The 16,381-nt window shown below is 38.9% G+C and overlaps 1 protein-coding gene across 1 annotated transcript in view; it reads right to left on the bottom strand.

Moving 5' to 3' along the window:
• LOC123506796 (rho guanine nucleotide exchange factor 11-like) overlaps positions 1-16,381 on the bottom strand; it is a gene marked incomplete in the record, with an annotated part of 643,649 nt that overhangs the window by 35,860 nt on the left and 591,408 nt on the right. Inside the window, 2 exon segments of the mRNA XM_045259143.1 lie at positions 885-1,078; positions 2,869-3,000. Of these exon segments, the coding sequence (XP_045115078.1) occupies positions 885-1,078; positions 2,869-3,000 (326 nt within the window).

Below are 16,381 nucleotides of genomic sequence, written 5' to 3'. Positions count from 1 at the left end.
ACAATGCAGGGAGCCACCAGGCACTCTCCTCAATCCAAGGAGCAAGCAGTTTAAGTGGCATCCATGATTTACAATATGATCTAAATGTATGGAAGTAGTATTAATTAAGAAGGCAGTGATGAAAGCTCAACCTTTATCTGAACTACAATAGGAGGAAGGTGCCAGTGGTGAACAGTAAATGGGATATTTGTTTTTTGTAGTGCATAGTGCAAGCTCTGAAGATCCCATTGTAAGAGGCTGAACATTACACACTTGAGCCCCCACCATGCAGCAAGCCAAGGGTATGGTCAAATTTAAATAGCTAGGTGCATTACTTACAGCAGATTACAGAAGAGGTCAGCTCATAGTGCCAATATGATCAATACATTACAACTTAAGAGGCTTATCAATACTGGAAATAATTTGATGCTTAGTGTCTCTGAAAATAGTCAAGGAGCTGAAGTATTGCAATCAGTAAGTTCAAGTATAAACAGTTTGATTTTAGGTGTGATATGGCCTTATAATGCCCCTCACACACACACACACACACACACACACACACACACACACACACACACACACACACATACACACATACCCTGGCCTCTGGTGCTGTGCTGGGATTAAGGCTCCATGCAACAATAGGCAATGGGATTTAGTGAAAATGGAAGGATCATGGCTACTGAGCTACCAAAGGGGAAGAATAAAATACATATCCTTGATTCAGTACCACAAGGTGCCAGGGGTATCCTACAAACAAGCAGAGCATTGAAACCCAGAACCAACTGCACCCAGTCAATGGAACACTATAAGAGGGGATTGCTTCTTATGTATGGCCGAGATGAATGCAAGAAAAGAAACACATCATGGGATATGGCACTGCCATAGCAAGGATATAGACCTACCTGTCTTCTTAAGAAGTGTTTCAGGTGAAGCTGGAGGCTGGGCAGGGATGGCAGGAGCAGGTAACTCTTCAATCCTTCCTGATGATCCTAAGGACTTTGCTGCTCCTTGTTGAGGTTGAATCTTGCTATCCACAAGGCTTTCAGCAGTGGTATCTGCAGCCTCTCCTCCATCAACTTCCACTCCATCATCAACACTGAAACACCAGAATCTCACAATGTAATATGTCAACTTCTCTCACTGTTATACAATCACCATTTTTAAGAAAGCTATTCGGAACTTTAACATATACCAATTCATAACAACTGAAGTAAGTTTCAGTGGGTGTTGTAGGCCTACATGTGGCAGTCCATGTATGAACATAACTACCAATTTTCAACTATTATCCAAGTCCATATGTTTGTCTAATCTTCTTTTTAAACTCCCTATTGATTTAGTACTTTCAATCTGATTACTGAGTCTGTTCCATTCATCAACCACTCTATTGAAGAAGAATCAGTTCCTTTCCATCTATTTCTTATACCTATTTTTATCAAGTTTGAACCCATTATTTCTGGTTCTATTCTTGTTAAAATCCTAAGAACTTTATTTATATCCTCTTTGTCATAACTGCTATACCATTTAAATTGGATCCTCTCTTAATGTACACCTCTCTAAGTGCCAATACTGGCTATCAGGTATCAGGTTGTAAAGTGATAGCTGTTTAAGAAAAGCTATTCTTGTTGAGGATAATTTGGAAAGAAATTGGAGAGGCAAGATAGCAAAGCATAAGAGCAATAATTTGAATGATTATGGTGGTCATCCTTTACAGAAATAGGATGAATGTAGGTACTTCCAGCAGGAAGGAATGTATTTTTTCTTTTTATATGTAAAAGGAGAACTAGCCAAGGGCAACAAAAACAATTGAACATAAAGGCTCACTGAGGTGCCAGTTCCTGGTTCATATTGATAAACAGAGTTGGAAGAGTCTGACTAGAGAAAATAAAAGCACAGAGACAGTTTAAAAGAATAAAGGCGGGTTCACACGTGCCAATTTGTGACTTATTTTATGTACATAGAGTTTCTGACTCATTCCTTCTAAGTCAGTGCCTGGAAAGTATTGACTATTGACTAGTTAATGCCTTGGTGGGAAGTGAATGCAAACAAACAGCTACCCGCTAAGATGTCTTCCTCCTGTGACAATGCTAAAGCTGTGGTTGCTCTTTTTTTGGCTACCGAAAGACTCAACAGAAAAGAAAATGCCTGTGGATATATCCCTGGTTAAGTAGAAGGAAAGAAAGGAGTGTCTACCACACTCTAAATTAGCCTACATTTCTAATAAGAAAATTGTTAATGATGACTATGCACAATTGCAATCAAATTAAATCCTGACACGTCTTAATTCCTCACTTCCAACAACACCCTGCATTAAGGGAAACAGGTCTTGCGGAGTGGCAGCTATTTCGTCGAACGACGATTTGCGCACGCTTTTTATTACTGTATAATTATTTTCTGGGATCCCAGATGTGTTCTTTTCCTTCATCAACTCTAATATCTATCTCTGGAGACCACATTTTCAAAACTTACTCCGTGATGTCACAACATAAACAAAGTCGCAAATCAATTAGCAAGATCAACATGCTGATCTTGATTTGTGACTGCTTTCTGCAGTCGCTAAGCACCGATTATATACGTAAAAAAAACAGTCGCAAATTGGCACGTGAGGAAAGAACTTATCAGATCCATAAGCATTCTTATGGTTAAGGGCACCAAGAGTATGAAAAACATCACTGTGAAGGATCTTAATGGATAGCATGAAATAGATGGAGGATGGAGAGGGAGAAACAAACCCTGAATTATCCAAAATAGTGTTTCTAGTCAAGGTTGGAGTGACAGAGATACATAAGATGTCAGTGATGCCAAAAAGGGAAAGATTAAGAAGCAAAGTTATTAAACAGTCAGAGGATGAAAAATACTTAGTATAATAAAAGGACACTGTGAACTTACTCTCTGAGAGCATCAGAGGATGTAGGTGTGGAGTCATCAGGATCCTGCAAAGGTGTGTGTGGGTGTGTGCGGCGGTTCCTCCCTTCTCTTGCTGTGTATGCCTCCTGTGCCTCCTGGATGTGACGAAACCATCTGCCAAAAGAAAAGATATATAAATAAATAATATACGGTAAGTGCATAAAGGGTAACATTTACTTTTATTCATCAACCTAGAAATTATAATTCTTTTACTTTTAAAATATTCACAATAAATGTACAGTGCAAAAAGATAAGTACTTTTGTAAACACTTCTTTCATAATAGAATAAAAGGTATTCTACTTAATTGTAGATAACTTCACGATCTTGTATCAAGTTTACCCAACACAATTGCCCCTGTTGTTTTGCCTATTGTTAACCTTCTTCAAAAATGTTTTGTAAGTGAGATGTTTAAAATGAGATAAACCTATGGCTTTTGGTACCATAGTCAGTTAGATTGAATTCTTGCATTTTACAAGACTTGCAAAGCATAAGAACTAAATTTCTAAATGAAATTATATATGAAGTATATTGTTAGGATTATTCTTATCATCATTCTATTAGATTTGTCTCCTCTCTACCTGATCTGTGCATGCTGAGGTCAAGTGAATATGGGGTAGGATTACTTAATATTCATATACCTATTATGTAATTACAACCATAACTGTAATGTAATTATGACCTTTTTAGTACTTGAATATATGAAAGTTTTTACTGCCTGCTGTGTCAGTACAGTGGTGTTGGTGGTGCTCAGGTGTGTGGGTTGTTCAGTTGGCAGTTTTGCCACTGAACAGGGCCATGTGTAAATATTGTAAATATACAGAAACTCCAGTGAGCTGGTGTTTCTACATCTCTGCTGTAAATTTTGTAAATATACAGAAACTCCAGTGACCCACTATTTCTAAGTATGAATCACAAAACAGATCCAGAAAGAAAGTGAGGGCAACTATATGGCGAGAACAGTGGTGATAACTTTGAGTCAATCTCACAGATTCACCATAGGGTAGATTAGGGCTAATCAAATAAGTTTAGGGCAGGTCCCCTTGGGTGTGTCCTACAGTGAGAGTCCATCTAGTTATGTAACACTATGTTATCCTTTCTGGTGCAGTACACAATGACAGTGATAGCAAACTCTCCCAAGTTATGTAAGATAAGGTTTGATTAGTAGTATCCTGTGATGTGTTGGATGGGGCTGTTACATTAGGAATCACATTTCATTTACTTATCATTTAACTTTTAACATGACAGCTTTTCTCCTTATGCTTTTCACAAATTGATTTATCATGAAGGTTAGATTAGGGAAGACGGCAACCACATATCCTGCCATACAAAAAAAAAAAAATTTAAATAAATAAATAAATAAATAAATAAATAAAAATAATAAAAAAATAAATAGATAAATAAATAAATAAAAAAATATATATAATAAATAAATAAAAAAAAAAGTGCAGCCCGTGGGCGAATCTTATGGAGGCTGTGAGTGGAACTTACGGTCTGCAGATACATCCAAGACATTGGCCTCTCCCTTATTAAGCAATTAGAATTTGCCACTTTCTTTTTTCCATACTAGATAAAAACTAAGAAAGAATTGATAGTTTGAATAATGCAAACTACATTGTAGTTTCCTAAATATATCATGTAGGCCTGTTATTAATTATGTTAATGTAAGATAGCTACAATATTGAAATAAATATACTTGACGCTTCTGGGAAAACTATGGTAGAAAGATTTTTTTCTTGTATATTGCAAGACAAGGAACAAACTGTAAAATAAAATTTCAGTGATCAAATGCTTTTCTTTTTTTTTTCAATGCATAGTGACATGGAATCAAATGTCATTCAAAATTAGTGCTGGCGAGAGAGAGAGAGAGAGAGAGAGAGAGAGAGAGAGAGAGAGAGAGAGAGAGAGAGAGAGAGACCTACAGTATTTGAGGTCATCTGTATAATTGTTATACACTCGAGCTTCATTTTTCTGGACTAAACGGTGCAGGCACTGGTCCGGATAATCAAATGGATCATTCGTTTGCCAGATATGGTCATTTGTCTTCTTAGACTTTTTAAGGACCTGTGAAATTTAGTCTATTTTGGTTCCCCTGATGAACTAAAAAAAAAAAAAATAATAATAATAAATTAATTAAAAATAATAACAACAATAATAATAATAATAATAAACAATAGTAATAATGATAATCTAAGTTAACCTAACACTAAAACTAACCTAACAGTACCTTAATTAAAAATAATAACAACAATAATAATAATAATAATAAATAAATAATAGTAATAATGATAATCTAAGCCTAACAGTACCGTATATTGCAGCTTATAAGTTGATCTAGCACATAAGTCGATCTCTATAATTTGACCCTAAAATGTTGGACTAAAGGGTTACCTGGCAGGTAAGTCGACACCCCCTTTAACCAGCGTATTACTTAGCCTGGTCCAATGTCGCCCTGAGTCACTAAGTACGTACTGGGTTGAAACGCAAGTTTTATCTAAAGTAAAATATATAAAAGAATTCAAACACATTGAAAACCACCTTCAAGCATTTCAACACAACATGCAGTCAGTTGTCAGTATTTTCATGTACTCGTCTCACAATTATATCAGAGGAATATTTACTTTTAAAACTCTAATGGTAAGAGTCCAACCATCTACAGTCCTGCTTCAAACGTTGAAACAAAAGAAACAAAAGTAACTGCTACCCATGGGGGACTGCACATACTCCCCAAAATTAATATGTTCAAGGGTGATGTGAATATTTCATAGGCAAGGGACTCAGGGAAGCCAGATAGGACTCCTGGCTTAGGGAGACAGCCTATTCCTCCACCATATTGTACAGGGGACTGAGTGATACTCTGTAGTAAATAGGAACAACAACGTACCTACGTAGTTTACTACTACAGAATATTATTTTCATTGACACAAAAACTAAAAGCATAATTGTTTCGTAACGAAACGATCATGGTTGTCTGCTCAGTGCTGCCACCTAGTGACGAGCATTCCGTTTGAACCAAGGTAGTTTTATAACAGGAGGCGGCATGACGTCACAAAAGTGAAGCTAACGAGCTATTGGTCCGCTGCTGCTACCCCTACCCCCCTTACATCCAAAACATTGCCGACCGCCCATTGAAAATACATGGGAACGCCCGAGTTACGCTCCTTATACCTTCCGTCTTACGTTCATGTCTTGTCGCTGCCTACCATATATGTGAGCTTAATAAACTCGCAATAGTTGTGGCCTACTGTGCCACGAAGATTTAGGCGGTAAATCATACATACAAATGAGATAATACAGTGTTTTCCAGCTTTGGTGGACTTGGGTGAGAAGTGGGAAGCTGTCTTTGGGCAATCGTATGACTGAACAAGGCCATGTACACATGTGAATATACACGTGCATGTATAAATGTAGACATGTACTACATATACATGTCACCATGATACCCAGTTCTAGGTGGTTACACCCAAGATGAGCTTTGAGGGTGATATGGGCGGGAGCTGAACAGCGCTTCCCATACACTCTTCAAATGTGCTTACAGGCGCTATAGGCCTTAACGTAAAAAAAAAAAATAATAATAATAATAAATAAATAAATAAATATAAATAATAATAATAAATGAAGGATAAGTAAACTTTATCAGGTGAAACTTGGCCTCAAGGTTAATTTTTCTTGATATAACAATACTGTTAATTAACACGTCAATTCTCTCTCTCTCTCTCTCTCTCTCTCTCTCTCTCTCTCTCTCTTTATAGCTTTTATTTAGAATGATGAGTGATCTCATACCACTGAACGTTGGAAAAACATCAATCACTGAAATTTCATTTCACTATTTGTTCCTTGTCATACATTAAACGAGAAAAAGTAATCTTTTTGCCTTAATTTGTCTAGAAACGTCCTGCTGTACTTATTTTTTTCAATATTATAGCTATTTCGCAATAACACCGTTAAGCACAGGTCTCCATGACATATTTAGGAAACTATAATGTGGTTTACATAAATCATCAGTTCTTTCTTAGTTTTCCTCTAGTCATGAAAAAGAAAGTGGCAATTTCCCATTGCTTAACATGGGAGACAGCAATGTTTTGGGTGTAAGTTGCGATCGTAAGCTCCGCCCACTGGCTTAATTTTTTTAGTACAGCAGAATAGGCGCGCGGCGTCTCCATCAATATAATCTCCTTGGTTTGAAAAGCTATTTAGACAAGAAATTTTCTATATAATATTATGTTTTTAAATATTTTAGATTAATTTAGGAATATGTTTTCAGCTTTTGTATCAATAAAATATTCTATAATAATAAACAACGGTATTTGTGTAGGTTCGTTGTTGTTCCTACAAAGTGTCAGTCCCCCTGCACAAAATGGCGGAGGAAGAGGCCGTCTCCCTGAGCTAAGAGTCCAACCAGGAGCTTGGCTGTATCTAATAAGCATCCTTTCCAGTCCTTACATTTTTCCTTGGTGTACCTTTACCACTGTTAGTTGATCAACACAGTATTTGGCAGAATATTCTACCAGCTTATCTTTTGACTAAGTAAAGTTCAACATAATTTGCTTGGCCACACCATACTCCTCATAAACAATGGCAACTCTAGCTCTTTTCCTCTAATTTTCTTATTCCAGCTTTTATGTCACAGCTAGGGCCACTCACTTATGCCTGACACTCTTGGGAGACATTAGTTTTAAGGTACTGAAAAATGCACAAACTTGTTGACTGATACCGGACAATACACAGTGTTCACTAGCGTCAACAGGACTTGTTTACAACTGCTTGCCACAGTGGCGCTGCCATCTATTGGCCGTTTCTTGAAGTGCGTAAGGCATGCATTGTTTGAATTAATTTGTTAGCCGTCTGGACTCAAATGATTAAATTATTATCTTGACATAGTACAGATTAACCGAAATCCGGATAAACGATGGTTGAGTGTAATAAGAAAAATCAACCTTTAGGACAACTTTCACCTGATATGCAGTTTATTTATTCTTTATCTATATGCACACGTATATTTACATATGTGCCACATGATCTGGTCTGGCCATAAGTTTGTCCCAAACACCTTTGAATCTCTTACCCAAGTCCACCGAACCTAAAAAAAAAAAAAAAAAAAAAAATACACAATCTCATTTGTATGAATGATTTACCGTTTAAATCTTCGTGGCAAGATATGCCATGACTATTAAGAGTATTTTAAGGTCACAAATTATAAAGCATGCAGCCTCATAACATGAACTGAAAATAAGGAGTGTCATTTGGGCGTTCCTAAGTAATTTCAATGGGCAGGCGTGGCAGGCAGCTTATAATGTTTTGAGTGTAATTAAGGGAGGTAGGGATAGCAGCGGACCAATACCCCGTCAGCTTCACTTTTATGAGTCATTCCTTTTCCTCCAAGGAGGTTGAATAAGAGAAGGTGGCATGACACCACAAAAGTGAAGTCGACAAGCTATTGGTCTTTTGCAGTCCCTATCCCCCTTACACCCCACACCATTACCAACAGATTAAGATTAAGTTTTTTCAGTCTCTTTTCATAGGGAATATCCCTCATTCCCTGTATCTTTTTAGTCATCCTCCTTTGCATCGACTCCAACAGAACTATGACCTTCCTGTAATGTGGGGACCAGAATTGTACCGCATAGTCAAGATGTGGTCTGACCAGCGCCAAGTATAATTTTAGTATTACTTCAGGACTCCTGCTTTTAGCACTTTTAAAAATGAACCCTAATACTCTATTCGCCTTATTTCTGGCCTCTATACATTGCTTCCTTGTACCGAGATCAGAGCTAACTGACTCCTAAATCTTTCTCATACTTGGAACTTCCTAGTGCCACGTTATCTATCGTGTACCTATTGCTTGGATTATCTCTACCTACGCTCAGTACCCTGCACTTGTTAATATTGAACTGCATTAGCCATCTATCTGTCCATTCTTTCATCCTATCCAAGTCAGCCTGCAAAGCCTTGGCATCTGAATCGGACCTAATTACTCTACCTATCTTTGTGTCGTCCGCAAATTTACTGATATCACTATTAATTCCACTATCCAAGTCGTTGATATATATATTAGAAATAATAATGGCCCTAAAACTGAGCCCTGTGGCACCCCACTAACTACTTCCCCATATATTGTGGTTATCAGACACAGCGTGATCATTAATATTAGAAAACTTAAAAATCCCGAATGGAAAGCTGTATTCACTATTCCAACTTGAGAGTACACGTGTAAAGAAAACTTTCTACTTAAGGTCCGTTCATCCAAAGAATCCAGGACGAAACTGCTAGTTCGGTTGGCAGCCCTGCCCACCCCCGCCGCCACTAAACCTTCCCGACACTTAAATTTTCTCCAAGTACATTTATTTTTCTTCACTTAACTCAACAGATATACAAGTTTATAGCTTGAAGAAAAATAAATGTACTTGAAGGAAATTTAAGTGTCGGGAAGGTTTAGTGACGGCGGGGGTGGGCAGGGCTGCCAACCGAACTAGCAGTTTCGGCCTGGATTCTTTGGATGAACGGACTATAATTAGCAGTTCCGATAAAGAGGAATAAGAACACCAAGGGTTCTCCGCTAAAGTCTGATATATATCTGGGTCGGGATTCACTAAACAGTTACGTATTTCGTAAGTCCTTAAGAAGTCCGTATCTATGTTGAGCTATTCACTCAATGCTTACGGACTTCGTACATAAGTCAAAAGTTAAGTACTCTCTCAGGAGCCCATAATCCAGACCCTTTTTTCCACTACACAACACCGAGGTAAACATTGACAAAGCCGGAGATTAAAAGGAGTATATTGAAATAAAGAACTACAAGTGACATTAGCACATGACAATGGTCTGAGAAGCGATGAAAATCTCTCTATATATGAAAATGCTAAAGTATTAGCACATGATAGTAGCCTGAAAAGGAAAGTAGGCTTCTTGAAAGTAACATTATCATATAACAGTGGCCTGAGGAGGGAAGGAAATTGAGATATGTGTATTGGTATACTGAATCTAGAAAGACATTCAATGATAGTGCTAATACTTTTTTGGGTGACTTTTTAGTGATAATGTGTAGTGTGAGTGCTTGGCAGTGACGAACAATGTTGCATAATGAGAGAGAGAGAGAGAGAGAGAGAGAGAGAGAGAGAGAGAGAGAGAGAGAGAGAGAGAGAGAGAGAGAGAGAGAGAGAGAGAGAGAGAGAGAGAGCCTGACAATACAGTGCAATGTAAGAATGGTCTTTATTTCACTTGTATACATATAATAATGTTTGGCTGTGACTGATTATCATCTTTTAAACTCATCAACATTAATGAAGTAACAAACATGTTTTATAATTGGTAAATCATGCTTACCATCATTAACAATGTTGATACACACAGTGGGCAGCGTTGGTACACACAATGGTCCGAACTGGTATAAGTATTCGTTTCTACTACGGTAGCTTATTGATTGGTTAATGTTCCTTGAGGAAAAAGCACCACTATTGGCTGAAGGAAAATCGTCAACCATGCACTAATGATGTCTATCGGAAACTACCGTCTGAGAAGTGAAACACAGCTGAAAAGAAAGTAGATCCAAGATGGCGACCTTAAGAAACCTTTAGAGAATCTCTTTAGGGGAGTTCGTATGGACTCCTTATCTTTTCTTCGTACGCATTGCTAGTCTTTGTTATTCTTAGTGCTACCTAAAAAGCTGCTATAATAAAATGCAATAAGTAAATAAATACATAAATAAATAAATAAATAACAACTGATAATAATAATACCCAACAACAACAACAACAATAATAGTAATAATAATAATAACAATAATAATAATAATAATAATAATAATAATAATAATAATAATAATAATAATAACAATAATAATCCATGAATACAATTAGAACATCATCCATAAAAAAAATAATAATTTAATTAATGTTTATAGTTTTAGGACTTTATCACCTCATGACGCCACAACGCGGGCGGCCCGGGGCTCTCCAGTGGCACAAAGCCTATCCGCCCAACAAAAATGCCTCGCGGACCCTAGTCGACCAATGAGAGATCGTGGGCGGACTGACGTCAATATGACGTCATCGACCACACTGCAGCCGCAACCCCCAGACGCTTAATTTCGCACATCATTCGGAGTTATGTTTAAGTTTCGCACTGGTAGATGGAATTATAATCCCGTTCATACGGTCTCGGACGCTCCATGCCTACTGCACTATCGTTTTACACCACTGTATCAATCTTACTCGAAAACATTTGTTAAATACAGCGCAAAATACAATACAAACATCGCTTGCCTCGTTGGAGAGACAGGTGAGAGATAAAGGAAAAAAAAAAATATCAATACCACACCAGCCTGCGCAGTGTGCAAGTATTCCCCGCTTGTTATACGTCTCTGCCCCCGAAATAAACAGAAGAAAAAAAAAAAAATCAGGACGTCTCCGGTTCACGGTCCTTAAACATGTAGAGATTAATAAGATTACTCTTTTAAGAAACACGCCATCTCGATATCAATCCTTCACATGTGCATGTCTTGTGGGAAGAAGGGGGATATTATAGGATAAATAGTATTAATATAGTGGGCACCATATGATGCGCAGCTATATATTCTGCACACACCCCCTACACGATGGTAGGTCATCTTATGTGCGTCATTCAGCAAGTGACGTTTGCTTTTCTTATACTGACGTCACCAGCACATCTTGGCTAACCAAAACGTGTTTCTACAAGTTAGATTTTTTCTCCCACCTTGGTATCTTCAATATAATTCTTGCAACAAATATAAGTTACATGTGCAATGATGTGAGGGATTTGCCATGTGAAGCGAGACGAGGCGGCAACAAGGACTCGAGGGTAGAGGTGGGAGGGGCAGCTTTAATACGCTTCGTAATGTTCTTCGCAAAGCGACTGCCTAAGGGAGAAGGTCCAGCAAGTGTTGAAGATGTACTTCTTGCTTTTATTAAACTAAATGCTGACATTATTCACACGAACAGAACTACAATATCTTTTCCTGTTCTCAAGTTTCTACTGTACTACTACTATCAGTATTATATTGTTACTGTAGCTACTGCTGCTAATACTGTTGTTGATATGCCGGTATTATCCCCGTTGGTGCTGTTGCTATTATTGAGGCTAAAATATATACGAAAGTGAATAGCAATATTCATTTGTTCAGTAACATCAGATATAAAAAAAAAAAAAACTTAATCAAGCTATGTGTGTGTGTGTGTGTGTGTGTGTGTGTGTGTGTGTGTGTGTGTGTGTGTGTGTGTGTGTGTGTGTGTGTGAAGAACGTAAAAGACACATATAACATGTACCTAGATATTGATAGGAACACTGTAATACACGCTACGAAGAGCCATAAAATGTGTGTGTGTGTGTGTGTGTGTGTGTGTGTGTGTGTGTGTGTGTGTGTGTTTGCCACCATGCTCGAGTCACCCGGTTGCCTAGCAGCGCAGGTGACACCCTTCACTCTCTCTCTCTCTCTCTCCACCCTGTGTGACCGGACGCGATGTGAAGCTGTGATCGATGTGGCAATAACTGCTAATTCCAGGAGATATGGTATAATATATAGATAGAGAAAGGAAGGACAACGAAAGGGGAAAAAGGTAGGCGGCATTGGAGAGAGAGAGAGAGAGAGAGAGAGAGAGAGAGAGAGAGAGAGAGAGAGAGAGAGAGAGAGAGAGAGAGAGAGAGAGAGAGAGAGAGAGAGAGAGAGAGAATGGGGTAAAGGAAATTTAGGGTAGTAACTTTTATACTGTAAGTGCAGTATGACCAAACGTCAAGAAAAATAAAGTTAAGAGAAGACACAGTACTATTCATGAAGCAATTCGTAAAATAATAACTGATCGAAGACTGCTGCTGCAGTCATGCTGACGTAGAAAGCAAAGCACTCTCTCCCCTCTTCCCCCTCCTTTCTTGTTGACATTATGACTCCTTTATTTAAAAAAAAAAACATCTCAAGAGCATTTATAAAAAGAAAGAAACGATAATGTGAAGGGAGCAACATAAGCTAAGTGCGATGTACTGAGCAGGGCAGGAAGGAGAGGAAGGAAACGTCCATGGATGAATTGAGGCAGAGATAGAAGGGGTTAGCACCTGGCTACGAGAGATCCCCGTCGTTCAGACTTGTCGTGGTGTGGGTGATGAGGATGGTGGAGGTGGTGGTGGTGGTGGTTGTGGGCGTGGTGGTAGTTCGTAGGCGGTGTAGGCTTCTCAGTCTTGTCGGTAAGCGAGCCTCGCCGTTCCGATCTGAACTTGTCGAGGGCGCCTCGCTCCAGCTGGAGTGATTTTCTTCGTAGTTCTCGAAACATGGCAGCACCCTTACCACACTTCTTTTCCTGTTCCCCAAAATACTCCACGGCTTCTCACGGCTCCTTCTAATTACTTTATTCTAAGGACGCTGGACGGCAACTACGAGACGCCAAGATTACGGAAGCCAATTAAGTTAAAGAAATAACCAGTGCCACCAGTCAACTCCATGCTAGAGCTAAGGCCACCCGGCAGGCGCTGCTCCCTTCCTGAGTCACACACTCGCTACAATGAAGCACCAAGATGCATTAAAATTCAGGACTGCAAAACACAATTACGTTTGAAAGATCTCCAGTAGCTTGAACAACAACATTACAGGCGGCGGCTGCGGCAGATGCGGCGGCGGCAGCAGCAGCAGCAGCAGCAGTAATAAGTAATGAGAGGCAGGTGCAGCATTACAGTAAAAACAGCAACGAAAGTCTGATAACTAAGGTATTCTGGAGTCACGAGAGATTACTGGAACCATCTTCGATAACACCACTCCTCCTAGTGGAATCTTTAACTTACACAGCATGTCATATAATTCAATTCTATGTCTAATAGTATATTTTTCTAATCACAAACAAAATTAGAATAAAAGAAAATTAATCTAAAGTTGCCGAACACCCTGTCACTTGTACATGAATAAAATAAATCTAAATTTCTTATGCTGATGCATGTCTTAAAATTGGCCCATATTTTCTCTATTAAACTTTAGGTTGATGAATTTATCAGTTCAAGAGTTTGTATGAGAAGTTTGCGCATGTACAATGCCAATCCAGATATGACATGTTCAATTATATATAACACATCAAATTTCGTTATACGTAATTAGCTAGATAGTTACGACACCATAATTATGCGAGAAACAACTATCTTTTGCAAGTTACCCATATATCTCACTACGCAGACGTGACGGAATTTGTATCAATAACAATTTCAAGGCCAAGAGGCGGTAAAAATACTGTTGCTTTCAGGTTAGATTGAGGACACGTTCTTCGGTTCACTTCTTACGTTGGGTTCCCATTCAGATAGTGACCGCCGTTAAAATCTAATCATGGTTGCACTCGCATGGTTTATCTGAAGCCATTGTTTCCAATGCCACTTCATCGTTCCTCTTTTCCTTTTGACAAAGAAAACTTTGTTAAGTGTTGTAGCACACAAACACACACATACTCTCTCTCTCTCTCTCTCTCTCTCTCTCTCTCTCTCTCTCTCAGGGGACAATAAAGGAGCCTTGCCACACCTGACGAGAGCCGGACGTCTACAGTGGACAATAACCAACACTCTTCTTCCTTGTTAGCTGGCGAACGGCCTGACCTACTTCAGTACCATCACCTTACATACTAACTGGTTGCATCACCGTACTTCACACCTAACCCTTGTTACTCCATATCTTCATTCCATCAACCGACGCTTAAACTTTTTCAGTGCTACGACGCGCTTTCATATTTATTCTGTTTACTATTTAGTCATTTTATACGGCTTCAGAAACTTATGTGGGAATTAAAATAGTGACAATTCTGGCAATTAATCTTCTGACCTTCATAGACGCTTCCTAATGGAAATAGAATCGTCTAATCAAACCAAACTCATGGTAAAAATGCGTCCCAATAATGAAGGGGTTAATCATTTCACCTCGCAGCCCAACCATCCACACACATTCGTCCCATCATCCAACAAACCTACCAGTTCACACCTACACTACCGACACAAACATGCAGTATCTTGCAATATCAATCATCCCATACCCCTCCATCTCCCATCTTCATCATTCCATACATTATTACCTCACTCTCGGTATAGCACTCCCACCCTACACTATCACTATTTGTTCCCATCACTTACTGAGTCTTGGTCATCCTTGGTCATCCTCTTTTAGAGATTTCGGTGAAAGTTTTGTTGTCGCATTAGACGTATCAAAAGCTTTTGATAGTATGGCACAAAGCTTTAATTTCAAAACTGCCCTCTTACGGTTTTTATCCTTCTCTCTGCAACTTTATCTCTAATTTTCTTTTCGACCGTTCTATTGCTACTGTGGTAGACGACCATTGTTCTCCTAAATCCATTAACAGTGGTGTTCTTCAAGGTTCTGTCCTGTCACTCACTCTCTTTCTACAATTCATTAATGATCTTAATCAAACTTCTTGCCCTATCCACTCTCACGCTGATGATACCACCCTAAACCTTTTCACATCTTTTTAGAGACGACCAACCCTTCAAGAAGACAACAGTTCACGCAGGGACGCCACAGAACACCGACTTCTGATCTTTCTAAGGTTTCACATTGGAGCAGAGGAAAACTTAGTAGTGTTCAATGCATCAAAAAGTCAATTCCTCCAACTATCAACATGAGACAATCTTTTAGACAACTATCCCTTTTTCTTCAATGACACTCTTCCACATTGAATATCCTCAGCCTGTCCTTAACTCATAATTTAAAGTGGAAACTCCTGCTAAAACAGCTTCCATAAAGCTAAACATTCTGAGACGTCTCCGCCAGTTTTTCTCGCCTCCCAAACATGTGAAGAGTACTCCATACAAAGTTAGCAACTGGAGGAGCGGAAAAACTTTTGGAGACGCCTCAGAACGCCAAACTTCATAGAAGCTGTTTTAGCAAGAGGTGAGATGTGAAGTTTCCAGTTAAGATTATGATTAAAGGACAGACCGAGGATATTCAGTGTGGAAGAGGGAGACAAATGAGTGTCATTGAAGAAGAGAGGATAGTTGTCTGGAAGGTTGTGTCAAGTTGATAGATGGAGGAATTGAGTTTTTGAGGCATTGAACACTACTAGTTTTTCTTTGCCCCAATCAGAAATATTAAAAAGATCAGAAGTCAGGCGTTCTGTGACGTCCCTGCGTTATCTGTTGACTTCCTGAAGGGTTGGTCGTCTCTGAAGGGACTTCCACTTACCGAGTTTAATTAGATAGGGTGGAATCAAAAGCTTTTCATTTATTCAACTCCCCTCCTCTGACTGACTGTCTAAAATGTTGTATCTCTGGCTATCTTCTACCGCTATTTTCATGCTAATTGCTCTTTCGATCTTGCTAATTGCATGCCAGCGCTCCTCTTGCGGTCGCGCTGGACAAGGCTTTCTTCGTCTCATCTCTACTCTGTCTAACTCTCTAATGCAAGAGTTAAGAGTTAACCAGTACTCTAAATCTTTCATACCTTTCTCTGGTAGGCCCTGGAACTCCCTGCCTACTTCTGTATTTCCACCTTCCTATAACTTGACTTCATTT

This window comes from Portunus trituberculatus, chromosome 20, assembly GCF_017591435.1.
Source record: "Portunus trituberculatus isolate SZX2019 chromosome 20, ASM1759143v1, whole genome shotgun sequence".
NCBI lineage: Eukaryota > Metazoa > Arthropoda > Malacostraca > Decapoda > Portunidae > Portunus > Portunus trituberculatus.
This window is presented reverse-complemented; position numbering and strand designations above follow the sequence as displayed.